We start from the raw sequence: 23700 nt of genomic DNA, 5'->3' as shown, positions 1-23700 counted from the left end.
GGCTCATCTTTCATATAAAAGGAAGAACAGCCTGCTGTCAATAAAATGCTGGGTCTAACTCATTTTTGTAAAACATTGGAGTTGGGCCCTTCTTGCACTCAGGTATTCAATTGTAAAGGGCCTTATGAGCACTGACAGTGCCATAGTAAACTGGACAACTGTGGAGGCTTTTAAAGAAATCTGTTACACTTTTCTTTAGCTTTAAAATCAAATTTTGGTTATTTTTGTATTCTGGCACTAACAAACTGCACCATCATCAGTGCATCATACAAGACCCCCCCCCACACACACACCCATTTAATAGAATCATGAACATGATTCCAGTGATTCCAATTACAGTTTACTATCTACTGAGACTTGTTATCAGTCTAATTTGTTAGACCCTCACCTTACCAGGCCTCCTATAGACCCTGATAATGAGGTATAGATTGTAGATAATGCAGACCAGTTATACAATCAACAAGGGTTTAATGCAGGCGTCACTCTGCAGCCTGGACCCACCCTCCTCAGGTCATCACCTTTCTTCACCTGAGCCAATTATTTGTAACGTCAGGATTTCACCATCACTTCACATACTTTACAAAAAGCAAAGGCAGAGCATCACTCTTATCAGCAAATGTGTTAATCCAGGCTTCACCCTTTGAAATATTTCCATAGGTGAGGCTTCACTTTTGTGAACCAACTATCATTGGGGATTTATAGGAAGCATGGCGACAGGTAGTGGATACGATGTCACATCACCAGAAAACACAAATTACTAGTCAAAGCGTCCACACTTTCATGATTTGTAATAGGTAAAGCTTCACCCAATGAAGAACAAAGAACGTCAGGACTTCACTACAACAACAAATAGGTCAGGGTCAGGCTTAGGCATCTAATAGACGTCTATATTTGGTGACCTCTGAGGAGGGTGGGTCCAGGATGAAGAGTGATGCTTGCATAAGCATGTTTACTTTCTAGCCCATACACAAAACAATGGGAATGTGGATTGGGAATGGGTAACCTTATCAGGTCATCAGGGACATGAATAATCAAGACAGAGTATAGTATGGGAGCTCCATCTTTGAGTATGACCAAAGATCCTAAATTTTAGGTATACATGTACACACACTATGGAATTTTCTTATTTCTACGAAATTTGAAGAAAGCATTTCTTTGACGAAGATAAAAATTGTTTTATTCCCTGAAGCGATAGAATGGTTGTTTCAACAAAGCAATAGGGCCTACTTCGTTTGACCAAGCTATTTTTACGCATAGGCTAAAAATTACTTATACAGTTTGCATCACTTACAATAAAAATATCTCCTTTTATTACATTTAACATTATGCTTAGAATTCATAAGTAAACCATGTACTTACTCTTCTCTGCTTCTGTAGGACCTGAGAAAAAGAAACAGAAACAGTACAATAACTATAAAACAACAATTCCTGGCACAACTGATCAACCTAAATGATTGATGATGATGATGATAATCTGGTATCTTAAAATAGTACTGAAAACAAAAATCTTTCATCAAACCAGACTCTTTGTGATTGATACACAAATTTCAGGGGCTTTCCCTCCTGATTTCACATACAGTTTTTACACACATGGTCTCAGTCTCTGACTGCATGGTCTCATCTGAATCTTGGTCTTGAACATGCAAGTCTCGACTACAACACTTTCACCCAGAAAGGGGGAAACATACCCTTCCGAAACACCCAACCAGTTGTTGGCAGAACACCATTAACATTACATCGCGAGTTTTTTTCCATGATGTGTTTTACTTTGTTGATCTGTATATTTTCTGACTTATATTATGTAAATCACTCTATAATATTATTTAAAGCCTTGATGTACGATCTTATATTATAATATGAAATTGGTTAATTTTGGAATCGGCCAAATTTGTACTCTTTGTAGGTCAACAGAGCAAGGTTCGACATATTATCATAATTAAAAAATTATGATAATATGTGACCCTCGCACAACTGAGCCCGGATGTCGCCAGTGCCACTATTGAGATATGCTCCATCGAACTTAACAATAAACAATAGGAAACAAAGGATTTATTGACTGTTTTATTGATTTTTCACTACTTAAATGTCAAGTACTATAGACATGATATACATCATTTTAAACCTAATTTCAAGCAGCATATTTTGGTTGAATATCTCAAAAATGATGATTGGCGACTTCAGGGCTCAGTTGTGCCGAGGGGTCACATATGTCCTCCCATAGAACTGCATGTTAAATGGTCAAAATAACTAGTGTGATTTCTTAGATCACTTTACCTTGTTATTTCAACTTAAAATGGACAGCAACCCTTCCGCGCAGTTATAACTAATATTTTTTCAACATTTTGATTAAAGAATAACAAAATTAAAATTTGACGGAAATCATTCATTAAGGCTTTAAGGCTTTTGCTTTGTGTACCTTAAAATGTTTTTAATTTTACTTTGTACATGTAAGTGCTACGAGCTTGTCATAAGGAACAGTGCACATATTAAGCAACAGTGTTCATCAGAATCATATTAACAACACTAAGCAACACTAAGGAAATTTGAAATACATGTAATAATAATTATTCATTTTCAGAGGGTACCAGCCACTCAGTCCTCCTCCCTCAGCTCAAAATACCAGGACAAATTACAAAAGTTGTGATAAACATGAAGATGAAGGGGTTATGTTTTCATACATCATTATATGTTTTGTTAATTACCATAACAAAAATAGACCTCTTATCAAGTTGATGACATCATTATCAACACCTGGTATAGGCAGAGAGGAAAGGACATGAGGGGTGTTAATTAGGTTAATTAAGACAAAGCTTGTCTCATTTAATTGATGGAAATGAGACAATACTTTCAGGATAACCTGAGGTCAACATATGAAAGCTGTATGTGCAGAATACATACACCAACTTGAAATGAACATGTCACTTCACTTCAAAGATCCCATTTGAATGGACAAGAGCCTCCATACTGACACAATTTACAATATTTGTCTGAGGTCCGAACTCCCAAGTAGGGCTCAAAATCCATGTGTGCTATTTAAATTCACTACGGTACTATTAACCACCTCAATAGGTGGTTGATGGATTCACTCGCATTCATGATTCACCTGATCTGTTTCTGCTGGGGCCCTGCAGTTACTGCATATCACCCTAAATTCACCCGCAACCACTGTTTGTATCAGTAGAAACAAGTTGAAACAATAAACCAGTTCAAGGGCAAAATGTACAAGTTTTTGAAAGAAAATGGATTAAAGCCTACAATGTCTCAACTTAGAAGCTCTTAGAGCATAAATAAGTAAACCCATACAAATGTAGATGTTTTAAACCCATCAATTACAATGTTGTGAAGAAAGAGTATAATATGTAAGTGTAAAGGGGTTTTGTGTATGATCTGTGAAACTGATCCAGTTCTATGCTGAAGTAAAAGAAAAAAACATAATGGACTTGCTCAAACTCTTGATTATTAATCTTATTTGATCTTTTCCAAATAGAGCCTACACTGTTTCCACATTGAACAATGTACCTTATTTGACCTTTTAAATAAATAAATAAATAAATAGGCCCTTGATCTTATTATTTCATTATATTATTTATTAATCATTTATGATCTTCATCTATGGTATTGTCTGTTTTAAAAACAGTTCTTGTTCACACAGAAAGGAAACTTTAATTTTGATTATATAATAAGCTATACTGTCCTGCCTGTTACTTGATGATAATTTGCTACTTTCTTTCTTTGATCATCCTAACTACAATGTATGATGTTGAACAAACAAAGAACACCCATCACCCATTATTATCAATGCGTAAAATCAACCATAACTGCAATATAATTAAATCTGCAGTGCCAAATGCAGTTGATATTGGCCAGTGACCACTTGTTTCAAAATAAAGAAATTAATAAGTAATTAGGTTTAATAATTAAAAGTTACCTCATTAAAAAAAAATCTTAAACAGTAAACTAAGAATTTAATGTGAAGGGCCTTATCAACAAACCCTCTCCCTGCCTCTGACTAGATCTCGGAACCAGGGATGTAGCCAAATTAAAGGTGCAGGAGTGTGATGCACCCTCCTGTGTCCCCCATGCCCCCCCCCCCCACACACACACATGCAAAAGGGGAATCTCTACAAAAGAGTCCACTTCGGCCTATAAGTTTTAAATAGGCCTAATGTCAACAAATATCCAATTTCAAACGATTCACTAAAAAAGTCAACTTTTCAGTTTATTTTTGTTTTGTTTAGATGCTTGGAAGTCTAGCATAATGGGGTCAGAGTTTTTAATCCATCTTGAAAAATAGGGGGCATTAATTGTCAAAAAGTGCATGAAAAGAACACAAATTGGGCCAATTAAATTTTTGTCAGTTTTCCCTAAGTCTGAAAATGGAAGAGTCTGCACAAAACAATGTTGAACATGTTGAAGGTCTCATCTCCAACAAATTTCAAAATATAAAATGGTAGCAACAACATCATGACTCACACATAATGACATATGCATGTGTGCAACCCATGTGAGCCTGTCCGATTTTCTTTCAAGGTAAAACCACTCATTATTACCATTATTACATAGCAAAAGAAAAGTGTTGAAAACCTGCTTTATTATTAGGACCTTGATATGTCAAACACAACATAATCTGGCAAGCTGCATAAGTGGGTGTTCTGTGAAGGTTTCTTGCCTTAGTCACTGGCCATTAGAGTAATGAACTTCATTCCTGGAAAGACCTTGAAGCCTAGACATAGTAAATAATTAGACTGTGTATCTATTTTTCTGAATTGTCTTGGTTTCTACAAAGTATTAGTATTCTGGTTTCTTTGAATTTGAGAACTTGATGTTTTATGCTGTATGAAATCAACAACAACATTAGTGGTACATTTTCTCATTCATTATTCATAAAAATACATTGTAAACTACTTTCTGACCAGTTTAAAAATTAAATACTAGTGGCAGAACTGGACTATAGCAAAAAGGGCACAAACTGTGTAAGAAAAGTAGACTTTATTTTTATTTTGACTTTTATTTTTAGGATGGGTGGGATCATCATGAATGCTTTGAGGAACAACAGTGCTAACCTCCTACTTGGTGTCCGTGTAAACATTTAAATATCATAGATCAGTTTTCAATCTTCATATATCTGGTGATCAAATTGGGATTATCATTTAAAACACATTCATTCAAGTCAGGTTTATTTAAAACAATCAATGGAACAAACCCATCTCAAATTTTGACAGTTGAAGTTTGGATAGGAAGTTTTGGGGCACTAGTACACTGTAAAAAACAACTGATAACACTTAAAACACTATAACATGTTAATTTTTATATTTTTAGGTCATACACATAAAAAGTATAGGAGGCATTGCATACGATTAACACTATATCACATTTAGGCCCTTAACAGTCAATTTTGAGTTTCCCGTCACATAATTTCTGAAAACAAGTGAGGTAACTTTTTCATTATTCATTATTTTTCTGCCTTTCATTATATAACCAACACGCATGTAAAATGTGTTGTTATTTGCCGCTCACTCACTTGAAGATGGATGTTGAGCCCAAATGAGATTCAAAAGTATATTAAAAAGAGTCTGAAAGGTTAATAACAGCAAAATGCATGTTTTGATTTTGATTTTTCCACAAAAAATAAAGGGCTATTCATAATTTTTTTTTTGCAAATATAACCAGTTTTTATCGGTATTTTTTGGAAAATCACAATAATGAATTCAAGTGAGGGTCAGAAAATGAAGTGAGGGCGGGTGACGGGAAACTCAAAATCGACTTTCCTTGGCCTTATAGAGGTTTTTGTGATAAAAATATAAACACTCGACTCCAACACGTTTATATCACCGATATAAACATTTGACTTTACCCTGGACTTTTTTTCACAGAAACATGGTAAACATGTACTTTTATCAGTTTATTAAATACTTTTAAAGGTTAATTGTTGTTACAATGGTTAAATGTTGTAAGCTGTAAATCTGAATGATGCCCAACATACAATGTATTAAAATTTGGTTTAGGAGTGCAGTTTAAGGTGGTACTACAGACTACACCCCCTGATAAATTTTGTGACTAATTTTATATTTTTCTCAAAAAATAATTAACAAAAGTTATGTAGACCTATATTATAGGGGCTAGGAATCCAATTACTTTGAACACTGAAATTTCAGTGATTCGAGACAAGTGGTTCATTTAAGAAATGAGGTACATTCTAACGGTACCTCTTTTCTAAATCATAAATAATATACCGAGTCACTGAAATTCCAGTGAAGTAACTGGATTGGATTCCTTGCCCCTAATATACCAGTGTCTTACTATTTTTTGAGAAGAATGCAAAAACAGTCACAAATTCATCAAGGGGTGTAGTATAGTATAGTACCACCTTAAAGGAGGATTTCATGATCCTAGCATCCTCTTTTTATGACATTTTGCAGTAGATATCCACGAAAAAAGCTTATTTCCAAAATTTCAGTTGATTCCGATTTTGAGAGATTATGTGTATTACACTGCTCCATAGATAATGTGTTGTAATTTCGTTCTGGTGCGCCAGAACGAAATTCAAATTTGGCGATATTTTTGCTAATCGAATTAATCTGCAAGAAATATTTGGTACATAAACATTATGTAGCCAGAGGCAGTTGTAGTAACTACAAATTTCGAACGTTTGAGGACTTGTTCTCAAGTTGTAGAAGGTGCCATAGGGTGGCTAGAGTGTTAATTATTTTCATTATAAATGTCGCAAAATATTAATATTGACAATAATTAATAACCTGTTTCACCTCTCCATACATTGCTCACCTGTATTTTCATATCATATTTTGTGGTGAAAAATGATTACAAATGTGTAATTTGCAATAATTTTTGGAGCAAAGATTTCTTCGAACCGACGGCTAAGTGTGTATGTGAATGCACATTAAACATTATACAAACACTGTAACACATACACAGCACCTGTTGGAACTCCCGGTCGGAGCCGGGAGTTTCAATTATTGGAACTGAGCCAGAGGTATCCAGTGGTATAAAAATCTCAACTTTTTGTGGGGGAAAAGTGGGGGGATGAGGCTGTGGATTACGAAATGCCCTTTAAATGACACAAGTTGTAATGAAAGATGTCCAACATATTAAATTTAAATTTTTATTTTATTTAGGAGTGCAGTTCAATATACTAGTATCTATCTACTGTAAAAAATAACTAATAAGACCCAGGAACATGAGGAATAAGACTGTATTCTGAATTCAAGAATCCAAGACATATATACATAGTATGTGTACAGCCTACATTAGGATCGGTAGTGTTTGGTTTTAGGCATAGACCCAGTTGCATGTACACTTTACTAGTACCAGTAGCATTTATTTTATTGATACCAATATCATATGGAATATTTGCAAACACAACTTACCAAATTTGAACTTCTCCATTTTAGGTTCCTAGAATAGAAACAGGCCACTAGTAAACGTCTTGAACCCCGGTCTCAAACCAGGTTTACGTTTAGAACAATGAATTCTTTTCAGTTCTTCCAATTCCAGCTTTCCGAAGACTCCAACCTGTTCATTCGGGCGACTCGTAGTACAAGCAGTCTTCTGACTACTCTTCTCTTCTCTCAAACACTGATCTTAAACTTACTCCCAAGGCCGAACTTTTTCAGGATAAGGCCATCATCAACATAAAATTATATTGAGCTTTATTATGTTTCTCTGCTCGATCAATGCCTCTCTATTCTATAAATAATAGGTAGTGCTGCACATATATTGAGTTGTAATGTTTCTGATGTTTGCTATGTGCCTACTATCTGTGCTACGGAACCAGTAATCAGTAGGCGCATTCATTAATAATGACTTCAGGGAAGGTTATAACTTGGAATGGACATTTCAGGTCATTGACAAATATTGCGTCGTGATTTCTCATATAATATTTAACTTTTTTATATTCTGAATTCCAATGTTACACTTTTCCTTTAAAAAAATATTTAAACATTGTTCAGACATTCTTATAAATTTGGATAATTTTTAGCATTATTACAATTAAACAAGAAACTAAATATTTGACCCCTTGGTGCAAAATGGATTGGCCCAGTTAATGTGGTGTCCGAGTTTGAGGTCAATCTAATGTTACGTAATACTGCGCCACACGCCGTCATTTGCATTAACAGTGGTCGACTGCACACACAGCAATTCATGTGAGGCCAGGGACAACGGCCCGGTCAATGGTCGACAAAATGACAAAGCCGAAGATGAAATGGATGCAGCCAGGGTAGGAAAAGATGGACGAATCAAAAATGGAAGAAAATAGCTAAATAAAAATTAATGGTCCGCCATGGGGAAAACCCTGGAGAAAACGCACAATTCTGCGATTTTAAAAGTACCCCTAGGTTCACTGGGTGATCCCCCAGGTGATCCCGCGGGGAGGGGGTGACCGGGGATGGTGCAGCCACATTGACCCCATTTTTCATCTCGATTTCATGCAATTGTTTTACTGAACTCCCTCTCACCTATTATGTCCCCCTTGTTTGTTTTCCTGTCACTTTTGGGGAAAATTCTGATAATCTCTCACTGCACTGATGACCCCATTTTTTACATTATTTTTTTCAAATTCGAATTTTGTCAAATTTTGTCAAATTTTTTATCAACTTTTATATCTCTTGACCCAAAATTTTTCCCAATCTCACTGAATGACCCTTTTTTGATCAGATTTTCCCCAGTCTCACGGAAACTGATTGGAACCTTAAGACACCCTTTTTTGGTGTCTAATATAGGCTCTCATGCAGAGCTCTGCATGCTCACCGAAAGACCCGTAGTTTCGAACTGCTGTCCGCACATCCCCGTCACTTCCAAAGTCCCACTTCCAGGGGGACACTTCAATGAATGGGTATAGGCCTATATGTAGGCATGTAGGAGCTGGCACTTTCACAAGGGGCATTCGGTAAGAGCAAAATGTGCATTAATTTCGTGATAGTAGCATCCTCTTTTTATGACATTTATCAATAGATATCCACGAAAAGCTTATTCAGTCCCAAAATTTCAGTTGATTCCGATTTTGCGTTGGCGAGTTATGATGTGTATTTTACTGGCCACTGTTGTAATTTCGTTCTGGAATAATTCAAATTTGACGATATGACATGCTAAACGAATAATCTGCAAGAAATTGTTGGTACATAAACATTCCAGTGGTACAAAAATCTCAATTTTGGAGAAATTGGGGGATGAGGCTGTGGATCACGAAATGCCCTTTTAACTTTAAGGTGCGGGATCCTGACAAATATACAATATAAAGCTTTAGTTATTAAGCTATTAGATATATAAGATATTTGGATATTATTAAAGGATTATTTATGGATAATTTGGATAATAGTTGCACCTATTGATATTTTAGATATTTGGATATTTTGGATAATTTAGACTGATTATCAAGGTTCAAAGGGATTGGTTAGTGGGTCAAGGTCACCAGAGGTCATCTAGGGGTCAAATTAGTAAAAACTGTCATATGGGCATGAAACTTGGTGGGTAGGTGCATCTTGACCTAGGACAGAACAAGTTTGTATTGATTAGTGGGTCAAGGTCACCCAGGGGTCATCTGAGGTCAAATTAGTAAAAACTGTTTTCCGCCTATTTTCTCGGAGACTAGGGGTCGCACGTTCCTCAAACTTGGTGGATGGGTGCATCTGGACCTCAGACAGAACAAGTTTGAGGAACGTGTTTCAGTTAGTGGGCCAAGATCACTCGAGGTCATCCAGGGGTCAAATTAGTAAAACTATCGTATGGGCATGAAACTTGGTGGGTACAGTCAACTTTTGTAGTCAAATTTTTGGAAGGTCATTTTGGGGTCATCCGGGGTCACCCAGGGGTCATCTGAGGTCAAATTAGTAAAAAATATCGTATGCGTATGAAACTTGGTGGGTACAGTCAACTTTTAGAGTCAAATTTTTGGAAGGTCATTTTGGGGTCATCCAAGGTCAAATTACTAAAATGGGCATGAAACGTCAAAATTTAGAGCCAAATTTTGGAAGGTCATTTTGAGGTCACAAGGGGTCATCTGAGGTCAAATTAGTAAAAACTGTCCTATGGGCATAAAACTTGGTGAGTACAGTCACCATCAGGCAGGTAATCGCGACAGCCGAGAACCGCCAAATACGGGTAACCGCCTAGTCTATATAATAATACTGGTAGTCTGTGACTCTGTCCCTCTGTGAGTCTGTCTGTCCACCTATTTTCTCGGAGACTGGGGGTCGCACGTTCCTCAAACTTGGTGGGTGGGTGCAGCTTGACCCCACACAGAACAAGTTTGTATTGATTAGTGGGTCAAGGTCACCCGAGGTCATCCAGGGGTCAAATTAGTAAAAACTGTTTTTCTCAGAGACTGGGGGTCGCACGTTCCTCAAAATTGACAGGTGGGTGCGTCTTGACCCGGGACAGAACAAGTTTGTATTGGTTAGTGGGTCAAGGTCACCAGAGGTCATCTAGGGGTCAAATTAGTAAAAACTGTCATATGGGCATGCAACGAGGTCATCCAGGGGTCAAATTAGTAAAAACTGTTTTTCTCAGAGACTGGGGGTCGCACGTTCCTCAAAATTGACAGGTGGGTGCGTCTTGACCCGGGACAGAACAAGTTTGTATTGGTTAGTGGGTCAAGGTCACCAGAGGTCATCTAGGGGTCAAATTAGTAAAAACTGTCATATGGGCATGCAACTTGGTGGGTAGGTGCATCTTGACCTAAGACGGAACAAGTTTGTATTGGTTAGTGGGTCAAGGTCAACCAGGGGTCATCTGAGGTCAAATTAGTAAAAACTGTTTTCCGCCTATTTTCTCGATCTCGGAGACTAGGGGTCGCACGTTCCTCAAACTTGGTGGGTGGGTGCATCTGGACCTCAGACAGAACAAGTTTGTTTCAGTAAGTGGGCCAAGATCACCCGAGGTCATTCAGGGGTCATCTGAGGTCAAATTAGTAAAAATTGTCGTATGGGCATGAAACTTGGTGGGTACAGTCAACTTTTAGAGTCAAATTTTTGGACGGTCATTTTGGGGTCATCCGGGGTCACCCAGGGGTCATCTGAGGTCAAAATAGTAAAAATGTCGTATGGGCATGAAACTTGGTGGGTACAGTCAACTTTTAGAGTCAAATTTTTTGACGGTCATTTTTGGGTCATCCAAGGTCAAATTACTAAAAACTGTCATATGGGCATGAAACATGGTGGGTACAGTCAACATTTAGAGCCAAATTTTGGAAGGTCATTTCGAGGTCATAAGGGGTCATCTGAGGTCAAATTTGTAAAAACTGTCCTATGGGCATAAAACTTGGTGGGTACAGTCACCATCAGCCAGGTAATCGCGACAACCGAGAACCGCCAAATATGGGTAACCGCCTAGTACTTTTATATTTCAGATAGAATTATTTGGATATTTTAGATAATTTGGATTTTATTATGGCTAATTAGGATTATTTGGAAATTTTCCAGGGTGGAAATTTCAGATAATTTGGATACTATTACAGCTATTTAGGATAATTTGGTTATTTTAGGTTTTTGGGAAAGGCTAATTTGGATATTTCAGATCATTTGGATATTCATAGGCCTGGTTAGGATAATTTGGATATTTTAGGTAATTGGATATAGATAATTTGGATATTATTACAGCTATTTAGGATATATTAAGGCTACTTATGATAATTTGGACATTTCAGATCATTTGGATATATTCATATAGGCCCTACCTGTTGTTGGCATAGGCGTAGATGGGGGGGATTTATTCCACTTTTGCACCATTTTTCAACAGTTTAGCTTCAAAATGGCAATTTTTTCACGCGCTTCACACACATTTGTACCATTAACTTATTCTGTTGCCAAAAGGTGCTGGATTCACTATACTTGAAGATTTTTCACAACCCCAGTCAAAAAGAAATCTATGCCACTGGTTTTTGGGTAAAATAGAAAACCGGGCTTTTGTTTGAAGTGAATAAAAATCTTAGAAATAAGCTTTTAGTAAATTTTAATAATTTGCAAAGTAAAACTAAATCAAACAGTCGGTTGTTGACGAGTGTCATTCATATTCATAAAAAGGAAAGTGTAAATTTGTCCGAACACAAAACCAATTTCGTTAAATTCAATCATTGAATTTCATATTTGTATCAGCATTTTTAACATTTGCATCATTGATATTCGTCAAGTCATACCTAGAATTTTATTCTCAATTTGAATTTTATCCTTTTTAGCACACATGCATCTCCCCCCCCCCCAAATCATCGTATAGAACATCCCTGTACTAGGTTATTTAATAATAACTTAAAAGTGATAACAAAGGTCTTTAAATCGAAAATAGGTATGAAAAGGTGAAAAAAAAATTGGGTATCTTTTCGAAATAATACAGGCGTACCTTTAAAATCTGAACATACACCTTTAAACTTGAACAATTAACCTTTGACCTCAATCGGCATACTTTTTAGTCTTTTCAAAGTCTGTAAAATAATATCCGTTACTTGTAGTTAGTTTTGGTGTATGTGTCAAAGACCAGTTTTAATGGCAACAGTTAGTCTCCTACACAGCCAGTTTGCGTCGGTCTGACACTCGTCGATCCTCCTAACAAACAGTCTGCAAAAGAGCACATATAACGACTCTTCTGATTGGTTCCCCATATTTCGGGGAAACGGAAGTGACTGTTGACCTGATCAATTTGATTTGACCTTTGAACAGCTGATTGATTTCGTTCGTCGCAGCACGATCTGTCAACGCGAGCAGATTTGATTGAAAATTGAACGAATTTTCAACATCTATTTGGTAATTTTGAGCACGAAAGAAAATCTCAAGACGAGAAAGTAAGTACTTAACGAACTGATTTCTGTTGATTTTATTGATACAGCTCGACAGGCGCAGGCTAGGTCCATAGTCCCGTCTAAAATTGAATTCCTGCATGATACATCTGTACATTACAATGTTTACATCATTTCACATTTGTACATGGCACACATACTATTACACTGGAATATAAAATATATTATAATACTACCCATTGCATGCATGCATGATACTCTACATACTGATTCTGTCTGATGGCATGGCGTTTGGAGTACATGAGTAAACCTTTGACGAGAGTGTACATCACAAAATTTACTCAGTCATTTGTTGGAACACACTTGTCTGATTGTTGTCTGCAGAGGTGATCTGCTGATGGAGTCAGTGGAAATTTACAAATTAACTTTGTGCCGTGCATAACGCATTGTTAGCTCTGACTTTGCAACATCATCACGGCACGTGCGGGCTCATCAAGGTTTACTACAACATATTATACTTAGGGATTCTTGAGGGTTCAGGATGTGGTGCGAGGTGACTGCGGCCTTCAAACAGTGTTAATTTATAAGCGTTTGATTGTGTGTGTAATTACACAATACACATGAACGCTTGTACGAGAAGTCTAGCTTCGAATTTGTCACAGATAGCTTCACACTATTTAAAGACGAGTCCTGAGCTATCAAAATCTAGTACTTAGAAATCAATGGCTATAGCTGTAAGTAAATACAGCCTGTACAAAACCACATGAATCAGATTGACTTTTAACAGTATCATGTATTGATCAATCAGTTATCGACAATGAGGTTGTTTATCAACCTTGGTCATTACTCCAGTAATGAGTCTGTAGTGAACACATTACATCCCCCTTATTTTAAGGATGTTTTCTTTCAACATAGTTTAAAGAAAATATTAACACTTCTTTCTGTTAACTGTTATCCGAATGTTCATTGTTCATGGATAATTATGCAAACATTTGTTGCATTCACTGAGGTCTCAAAAGTCTATTGGCATATTGTAATCTTTGCCACAAAATCAATATGCATTGAATATAAAAGTTTAGGACATGTCTTTTTTAGTCCATAAAAGTTAAATCAGGTAACTTTGCTAAAAGTCGTTTTTGTAAAGTCTCTAAATGTTAACAACATTTGCCATGTACTTCATGGCTTAACTTTTTAAACTGACTTGCATGTTTTGCAACTTGAAATCAATAAATTGTGATTATTTGATCACTTAAACTGCAGTCTCTGTCTGTTTGTTTCTAAGAGTTCAAGTTCTTGTTGATTTACTGATTTTGGTTAGTTCAAAATTTACTAAAGTGTCTCTTGCATTAACTTTATTGCATGAGTAAATTAAATTACTAACTCAATGACTTGTTATCGAGAGATTTTCAAGAAAATCATGACATTTCAGTGTCTTTTCACTGATTTAAATATGCTCAGTTTCAATTCAGTGTACTTTCACTGATTTAACAATGTTCCAAATACATTAAATGTCCAAATTTGGCACAAAAATGTAAAGTCAAAATTTGGCTTGATTGTTTCACAGAAATCTTTGAAATACAAATGTGGGCTTTATCAATTTTGGATGCCCTTTTGGAGTAATTATTTCACATAATCAGCCAAATAGGATGGGGATTTTATTTGTCTCCCGATTTGGTGGTTTTGGTAGTTAGAGTCTGTTCAGTTGCTGGCTCTGTTGTGCTGCTGGCTTTCTTCAGAACTGGCTTGCTGATCTTGTCTTGTGTCTTGGTCTCTGGTGCTTGTTGATGCTGATTCTGTGTCGTTGCTTGTTGCTTGTTGTCTGTCTCTACCTGTTGCTTGTTGCCTGTCGTTGCTTGTTGCCTGTAGCCTGTAGTTGACTGTTGCATGTTGCTTGCCGTTGCCACGCTGTCTTTGTTAGGTGCTGGTGGTTGTTCTGATGTTTTCTTCAGATGTACTCGGTTGCGCCTGTAGATTGCGTGTGGCGTTTCTACCATGTAGGATCTTTCATCCAGTCTTCTGGATACAATGGCTTTAGTCCATGTTTTCTGACCTTGCACGAGGGGTTTCATTCTGACTACGTCACCCTCGTCCAGAGGCTTGAGATCTTTAGCGGACTTGTTGAACTGGGCTACTTGCTTGTCAGTGCGGCGTTGCATATTTACCGCTTCATCAACGATCTTTGGTTTCAAGAGTTCTGCTGATGTGGGGAGAAGCGTTCTGGTGCGACGATTCATTAGTCTTTGTGCGGGGCTAGATTTTAGTCCTTGTGTGGGGGTATTACGATGGTCAAGTACCGCAATGTATGGGTCGGTACCCGCTTTGTTGGTTTTGGTTAAGATGCGTTTATGGTCTTCACTCGCGGACTCCGCCTTTCCATTGGCCTGACTGTTGCGGGGCTACTACAAAGATGCTCAAAGTCCCAGGCTTTGGCGAATGCTGCACACGCGTCCAAGGATATTGCGGACCGTTGTCGCTAATGACCTGCGTCGGGCTGCCATATCTTGCAAAGTGGTTCTTGAGTTTCTTGATGACAGTTGCACTGGATGTGTCTGGAAGAAGATCAATTTCCCAGAAGTTACTGAGATAGTCAACAGTCACAAGGAAATCTTTCTTGTTCCATGAGAAGAGATCTGTTCCAACGCGTTCCCAAGGTCTTGATGGGAGTTCATGGGGCATGAGGGTCTCCTTTTGCTGACTGTTCTCATATGTCCTGCAAATGTCACAGGTTGCAATGTAGTGTTTAATTTCACTGGACATGTTGGGCCAAAACAGGGATTCGCGAGCGCTGCGAAGACAACCGTCGGTTCCAAGGTGTGAAGAGTGAATCTTAACTTTCATGTCTTGTCGGAGTTTCTGTGGTATGACGACTTGTCCACCTCTAAATATCAGTCCGTTTTGTACCGCTTCTTTCGTCTCTGTAGCCAAAGTATGGCGTAACTTGCTCGGGTAAGAAGTCTCGCGTTACTAGCAATCCATTCAGGATCGTCGTTCTGAGGAGTTGCAGGGATTCGTCTTGTTGTGTTTCTTTGCGAATTTGCTCGAGCCGTTCGTGCCGTAGTGGCAAGAAGCTGACGATGTTGACTTCTTCAAAGCCATGGCTGTCTTGAGGCGAGTTGTCGATGAATGCTCTTGAGAGAGTGTCTGCTAGGTACATAGTTTTACCTGCTTGATGGACAATGTCATAGTCGTATTTCTGGAGTCTGAGCAGCATACCTTGCAATCTCTTGGGGCTTTAACCAGCGCTTTCTTCACAATCATCTCTAACGGCTTGTGATCGCTGATTACTTTGGTGTAGCGTCCAAAGGTATACTGATGGAACTTCTCGAAGGAAAATACCACCGCTAACATTTCCTTCTCAATGGTTGCATACCGCGTCTCCGCGTCTATCAGGGCTCTGCTTGCGTGACGCGATTAGGCGATCATGTTGGAGTAACACTGATCCTATGCCTTTGTTGCTGGCGTCACACTGTATCACCAATGGCTCACTGGGGTCATAGTAATGCGCTAGTACCGGAGCTGCTGTGATCATCTGCTTGATCTTTGCTAAGGCTTCCTGCTGAGGAAAATCCCAGTGCCATTCTACATCTGGTCTGCTCAATTGTCTCATAGGTTCCAACACGCCTGACAAGCTCGGCATGAAGCGGCTGAGGTAGTTGACAAAGCCGACTAGTCGCTGCACACTCTGTATGTCTGTTGGAGTAGGCATGTTGATGATCGCTGTGACCTTTGCGGGTCAGGTTTGAGTCCTTGACTTGTGACTTGAAATCCTAAAAAGGAATTTCCTTTGCTCTGAAAGATGATTTGTCCTTGTTCAACTTGATGTGCTGCTGTACACATCTCTCTAGTAACTTCTCCAGGTTACTGTCGTGATCTGCAAGTCGCGGCTTCTTGGGTTGCTCCATTGCCATAGACTACTATGTCGTCTGCTACGCATAATACACCGCGCAATCCTTCCAGGGCTACATGTAAGCGATACTGAAATATCTCTGAAGATGCGCATGTACCGAAAGGGAGCCGTAGCCACTTGTAGCGACCGAAGGGTGTGTTGAAAGTAGTCAACTTGCTTGATTCTTCATCCAGTGTGAGTTGCCAGAACGCTGACGACAAATCTAACCTGGAGAAGATCTTGGCATCGGTTAAGCTAGGCAAGACATCATCTATTGTCGGCAGTTGATAGTGCGCCCTCTTCAATGCTTTGTTTAAGGGTCTAGGGTCTATGCAAATTCTCAAGTCTCCATTCTTTTTCTCAGCCACAACCAGCTGACTCACCCACTGGGTTGGACCTTCTACTGGTTCAATCACTTCCATGTCAACCAGGCGATCCAGCTCGGCTTTAACTTTTGGCTTTATTGCATGGGGTAGGCGTCGTGGGGGTAGAATTGTCGGTTCTACATCAGGGTTGCATTCAAAATGGACTTCACCTGGTATTTGTCCAAGCTCTTTATTGAAGACATCCGCATATTTATCCTCAGGCTGCTTGAGCTTAGGATCTTGTTTCACATGTACTGCTGCTACGCGATTAAAGTTTTCATCATTTACTGTGATCAAGTTCATCGCTTGACATGCTTTGCTACCAAGTAGTGGGGTCAAATCTTCTTTGACGACTTTAAACTCTACTGAGTACTTTTTGTTGTTCTTTGGGTTGCGTATCTTGAGTCGACGTGCTGCGTGCGACATCAAAGTTGCTTTATTCCACATCTGCAGCTTAGTGGCTTTCTTAACTAATTTCTTGGGGTCAACGTATTCTCGGAGATCAAGTTCACTTTTCGCTCCGCAGATCAACTTGAAAAGTTATCGTTTTCATCCTCGACTAACATTTCAGCGAAGATATCGTCACTCTTGACCGTGTTTACCGTTACTGTGTCCTCTGGTTGCACATCTAAAGCGCCAATGTACTCTGTACTGGTGTCGGTATCGCTGTCATAGTCACCTGTGGGGGCGTCTTCCATGACGTTGTGCACTGAACGCTTTTTCTTACACACTATCGCGAAGTGGTCCTTACCACCGCAGGCTCTGCATGTTTTCTTATATGCGGGGCATTCTAGTTTATTTCTTGTGTGCTGTCGGCCGCAGAACTTGCAGTCTAACTTCTGGTTCTGCATGCTTTGTTTCTTGGCCTGCTTGTGTTTGTCCCTATTACCACTACTAGGCTTTGCCAACCTTTGCTTTACTCCGTGAACACTCGCTCCGTGCTCCCCCGGTGTCGTAGTGTATGCTTTCATCTCGGTTTCTGCTGCCTCTGCACTTTTACAGAGATCTATACATGCATTTAAAGTTAGTTCTCGTTTTTGTAACAGTAGCTTTCTTGTGTTGTTGTTGTTGATGCCTACCACTATTCTGTCTCTCAACAGTGTGTCGCTCAAGCAGGTACAGAAATTGCATGTTTTTGCTAGTGTTCTTAATGTTGTCAAGTAAGCCTCAAATGTTTCACCTTGTTCCTGGTTTCGCTTATTAAATACATATCTTTCATATGTCTCGTTGATTTCACCTATGGCGTCGTGTTGAACTTGGCAATTATTAAGTCTACAGTTTGATTCTCACCTTCAGCAAACTCAAAAGCATTGTAGATTTCAAATGCATCGGGGCCAATTGTGTGTAAAAACAATGCCACTTGATACTCGGGTGTTTGCGTTGCTAACTGTGTTATGACGGCGTAATTTTTCCATCTCAGCCGCCAGGTTTTCCAGTTCTCTAGCGCTCCTTTTTTAACTTGCAAATGTTCTGGGGCCTTAATTCCACCAACTGGTCGCATGGGCGCTGCATGCTGTTGCTGTTGACCCGCTGGGCCGTCACCGGCATTTCCATCTTCTGGGCGGGCATCATCGTGACTATTTTCACTCTTACACTTTCTGAAACCTTCCTGCTACTGTCCGCTACAATTTGAAACAGTTTTTTGGGCGTTTGGTTTCCTAAAAGCGGCGAAAAATGTCAAATCCCACCGCTGTTCACCATGTACAAAACCACATGAATCAGATTGACTTTTAACAGTATCATGTATTGATCAATCAGTTATCGACAATGAGGTTGTTTATCAACCTTGGTCATTACTCCAGTAATGAGTCTGTAGTGAACACATTACACAGCCGATCACTGCTGGAGATCGTATCAAAAAATGTTGCTAAAATTGCAGTTTGCACTTCAACTAAATATTAGACTGTTAAAAATAGGCAACATTTCCTTAAAATACACAGTTGACTCAATCAAATTTTAACTTGCATCAAAATCAGCAGAAATATTACATGTCAGTTCTGATTGGCAGATCCACTGAAATAATGATAGCAAATGGACTCGAGCATGATAGCATCGAATGCGCATACAAAGCTGTACTGTATGTAAAACTATTGTGTGCAAATTTGAAGCTAGAGTTCTCAAGTAAGTAGTAAGCAAACGTTACTGTCTCGATTCTCGAATGGTACAAATCCTGGTCCCATGGGAGTATGGTGGAATTTTTTTCACTTGTGAAGTCCCGATTTTGGCATTCTGAATCTAACTCAAAATTAGTAACAATTTTATCTCAGTATCATTAAATCGGATATTGTACCGTGACGTCGGCCAGATATTTTCGATATTGGTATTGGATCGGATATCAGTCCAAAAAAAATTTTAATTATTTTTTTTTGCAAAGTTTTCTGCAACTTTGAAGAACCACTGGACCTATTCTGAGGTGCTAGCATAGTTAATTTGAAGAAAAAATTTGGAAAAAATTACGAAAACATTACAGTTTGTTATCCAATATGCAAACTATCAACAAATGTTTACCTCTTAGCTCTTCATCTATTAGGCCCACATAATTATTATAAATGCATGGAAAATTGTAATTGTTTCTGATCTTAGCACCTCAGAATAGGTCCAGTGGTTCTTCAAAGTCGCTGGAAACTTTGGGAACATTTTTTTTTAAATTGAATTAAATTTTTTTTTTTTAAACTGATATCTGATCGGATCAGATATTGGCCGGTATTATTTACATCGATATCCAATCGGTAGACAGTTCTGCCATATCGGTTGAGGCCTAGAGATAAATCAGGTTTAGCTAGCTCAAGTTGAGTGCGGTTAATATACCATATCCAATTAGAGCGCCAGCTCAGGGCACAATTTTTTAGCAAACATGAGGAATTGGTAAATGGGGATATACCCCCTAAAAAGTTTTTTACTCATTTTATGATGAAAACATCATTTGTGAGAAAAAAACTGCTATTTATTAAATCATTAATTTGTGTATTTGGTTTGCAGTTGACCAAGATGACATCTGATGAACAACAGTAATGGAGATGGCTTGATGCAACACGATCTTGGGTTTCTGACAGACAGTGACCTGTTACTTTGTAAGTAAAAACATTCTTAATCTCAACTCATTTTTCCCTTTAGAATCATGCCAACAGCAAAACACCATAGAGTATAATGGTGAAATTAAGAATGGTGGAATATAAATAAGCCTAGATAAGACAAGCAACTAAAAAACTGGAAGAGGCTACATTACGCTAAACAATCACAGAAAGGCTTGAAAATGTGAAAAACATCATCTATGGCAGCACATTAAAATGGCTCTTTTTACTTGTTTTTGATTTGAAAGAAAAAATACTAATGCATAATGTCACTGATTCAATGATACGTAATGAGATGTCTCAGCACTCACTTTATTGGTGAATAAATCTCCATGCAGACATTTATCAGACCCATTTAATATATTATGTTTAATTGTTATTATTGTCTTACAGGAGCATGCATGATGATTTGGAAATTGGACCTTGTGATGGCCACCTTGAACAACTGATTTTTGAATCAACAGACAGAACAGAACTATTATTGCTGATTATTCAGTGGATTATGTAGCCTACTGATTTGTCACATACTTCTCAAATAGCAATTAGATGTAAAGTTACAGCATTCAGCAATTGAGAAAAATCAGACAAAAACACTTGTTTGGCCTGTATGAAAATGAATTGTGCAGAAACACAGAACACAAAATGATTGTGTTCATGGAGAACAAAACTAAAAGGGCTCCAGTATTACTCTAAAAATTACATAAACAATGTACACATGTATAACACTCAAAGATTATGACACAGGAATTTGATTTAATACAGGGCCTCTGAAAGAACTGCAGTCAGAAAATTTAATTTTTGAGTACCGTAATTAATTTTGCTACAAAGAAATTAAAAAGGTGTATGTTTTTACGTGGTAAAGCATCTGTCACTTACTTTTTAATTTTGAAAATCAACGGTTTGGTTCAGGAACCAAACTTGGAACAATAATTAAAGTTCAGAGAGTACAGTTCTGTATTTAAGGTTTTTTTGTTTTTATTGTTTTGGTTTTGGAGTGTCCTGTACTAGAGCTAAATGCTAGGATCAGTCTTCATTGACATTTAAAACAAAATATAAGAAAAATAAGGCCCCAGTGTTTTTGCAAAGCTATAATTCGGTGTGTTCATGAGATACTCTTATTAATGATTTCAAAATGCATTTGTATCCATTTTGAAATCATTACTAGAGTATGACATGAACACATTATATATAACTATTTGCATATTAAAAACACTAGGGCCTATTTCTTCTTCTTTTTTAAATATCAACCATGAATGATCCTAGCATTTAGGCCTAAAAAATTGTTTGATTGACATTTGAAAAATTAGGGTAGGTCGGTCAGCATTTTTTCCCTTTTTTTTTCTTCGTTTTTGCACCCGCTTTTTAAGCTGTAAATTGCTTATGATAAAGGCCTTGGAACTTTAAAAAAAAGGTTTTTTTATTATTATTTTTTTAGGGTGTTTAAGTTTAGGGTCGCTCGGTTACGCCAATCAAACAATTTTTAAGGCCTTAGCTCTAGGGTCCAGGGACACTCCAAAACCGAAAAAATAAATAACTAAATAAATTAATTAAATGTTTTTTAAATAGCCCGACGGGCCACATGGAGATAAAACCCAATAGCCCAATGGAAAATTTGGTAGGCATGGCTATTGGGCTATCGCTTATTCCAACCCCTTCAACTTGCAGTTTCTTGTATTCACAGTTTCAAACATTTACAGCCTATGGGACAAAAACATTTTTGCAGGCAAAAATAAAACCCATGATCTTTCATGATTTTTATTTTTGCCTGCAAAAATATTTTTGTCCCATAGGTTTGTAGGATTGTATATTAAATTGCAGACCGCGATGATGCATGAAAAGAGTACCCTTTCCTGCAGATTGTTGCTCGATGATGACAACACATTTATTCTGAGTGGCTCCCCGGGTATTTCACACTAAAGCAAATTCAAACAAACTAAAATAATTATGCTTGTAATTATCATTCTTTCTTTCCATTGTTACACATACAAAGTCATGAAATACAAAGTCATGATTGTTATTAAATGCCATCTGTAATTACCAACAGTATTACCAGTGCTTGTGTTATCAAATATAATTATAGTTTCTTTCAACAGTGTATGAAAAGTAAATCTTCAGATACCATGAAAAGAGTTTGAATAAAATGTACTTTTTTATATACCATGGTCATTTATAAGTCAGATTATAGTCATTCATCTCTCATCAATGTCCTTACTAGTTCCTGACAGACCTCAACAGCATGTACATGTGATCACAATTCACTATAAAATATTTGGCTGACCAACTGAGAGTTAATTCCAGGACCTATGTTACCAGAAACACATAAACACATTTAAAGTCTAAATGAAACAAGTGAACCTTGACCCTTTTTAAAAGAGATGAAACTAAATTTCCTATCAAGAGGTGGAAATTACACATTTCATGTAGACCTCAAGGCCATCTATTGCCACACAATGAGTTAGTGGAAGTATTTCATAGGGTATGAAAATACTTGCATTTTTCTGACAATAAGTTGAGCTGTGAACAGATGTAAGAATGGCCAGATGATTTCGCTGTGAATTTTGTACCAATTACATGCTATTTGCACTGAAAGTGGTACTATGGTGTAATTTAAAGAGTTCACAGTGGTGCACTCATTGGAGATTTGAGAATCACTGAATAAACATGATTCTCAGCTTCTGTCTATCCAGTCTAACAAAGCTTCATAATATCAATCCTTATTCATTTGTTGCCACAGTTCACTGCATAAATTTAGTTTCTAAATTGGAATGTGTTAAATTAAAAGTTGTTTGTGGAATGCTTGTTGCCACACCAGTGTACATCGGACTAATAACGCATAATGTGGAACCTCATATTGCTGACTCCCAGGTGGCTTCTGTAAGTTTCCCAGGCTTGGTCAACCACTTGGCTTACCACCTCAACCTGTAAATTTTAAAGGAAAAAGAATAAAATATTTTTATTGTTTAAAATCAAACAATTTTTTTGGTAAATTGAAAATGATACACTGTGACTGGTCACATACTGGTTGCAGATCAGGTGGACTGTAGGTACATTTTTATAGCTAGTCAAACTTTTAAAATTACCCTCCCAACATTTGGTTTACTCAGTGGCATTCATTTGTAAACTTAAATTGTTTCCCAATTTTGGAAAAATCTCAGTAGGTCAGCCCCATAGAACAGGGTTTTATTTTTTTCGTCACCTATTTTAAAATCAAACCTCCCTTTGGCCTACCAAAAAACTTTGCCCCCCCATTCACCACCCTGCGGTACATATAAGGGGCTGTGCAATAATTATGAGCCCTGGAGGGTAAAATTGGGGTGCTAGGAATTTTGGCACACATTCATGTGGCGCCTTTTAAATAAAAACGCTCTAAAAGGCTTAGGAAAACAATGCGGAAATACAAAATATTCCTGCTTGCTGCGCCGCAACATGTATCTTGTAAATTAGGATCCCAAAATTTGGCATGCGGCCATGCGCAAGGGGGCGAATAATTTTGGCAGGTTGAGAGAGGGTGGGGCAAGCAATTTTTGGCAAACCGTTCAGAAATTTTACCATCCCCCCCGGCTCATAATTATTGCACAGCCCCTAATTATTGCACGGAAGGTCATCAGTTCAAATCATCCTCCAGACATGCTCCAG

The 23700-nt window shown here is 37.9% G+C and overlaps 1 protein-coding gene and 1 long non-coding RNA gene across 2 annotated transcripts in view; one reads left to right on the top strand and one right to left on the bottom strand.

Annotated features, from left to right (window-relative positions):
* The window catches only part of LOC140154313 (thyroid hormone receptor beta-A-like), a 29446-nt gene extending 21690 nt beyond the window's left edge, over positions 1-7756 (bottom strand). Inside the window, exons 1-2 of the mRNA XM_072176887.1 lie at positions 7386-7756; positions 1360-1380 (exon numbers count right to left, since the gene is read on the bottom strand). Coding sequence (XP_072032988.1) covers positions 1360-1380; positions 7386-7404 — 40 coding nt within the window. The 5' untranslated portion in view covers positions 7405-7756. The remainder of the gene's footprint in view (positions 1-1359; positions 1381-7385) is intronic.
* A 4895-nt stretch (positions 7757-12651) lies between these two features.
* On the top strand, positions 12652-22110 carry LOC140155842 (uncharacterized). The gene is made up of 3 exons (XR_011859435.1): positions 12652-12787; positions 19973-20064; positions 20458-22110. It is a non-coding gene; the product is annotated as an uncharacterized lncRNA (long non-coding RNA).
* Positions 22111-23700: the final 1590 nt, after the last annotated feature.

The sequence above is a fragment of the Amphiura filiformis genome, chromosome 6, assembly GCF_039555335.1.
Source record: "Amphiura filiformis chromosome 6, Afil_fr2py, whole genome shotgun sequence".
Taxonomy (NCBI): domain Eukaryota; kingdom Metazoa; phylum Echinodermata; class Ophiuroidea; order Amphilepidida; family Amphiuridae; genus Amphiura; species Amphiura filiformis.
Note: the sequence above shows the minus strand (reverse complement) of the source record. Positions and strands in the feature narration are given on the sequence as shown.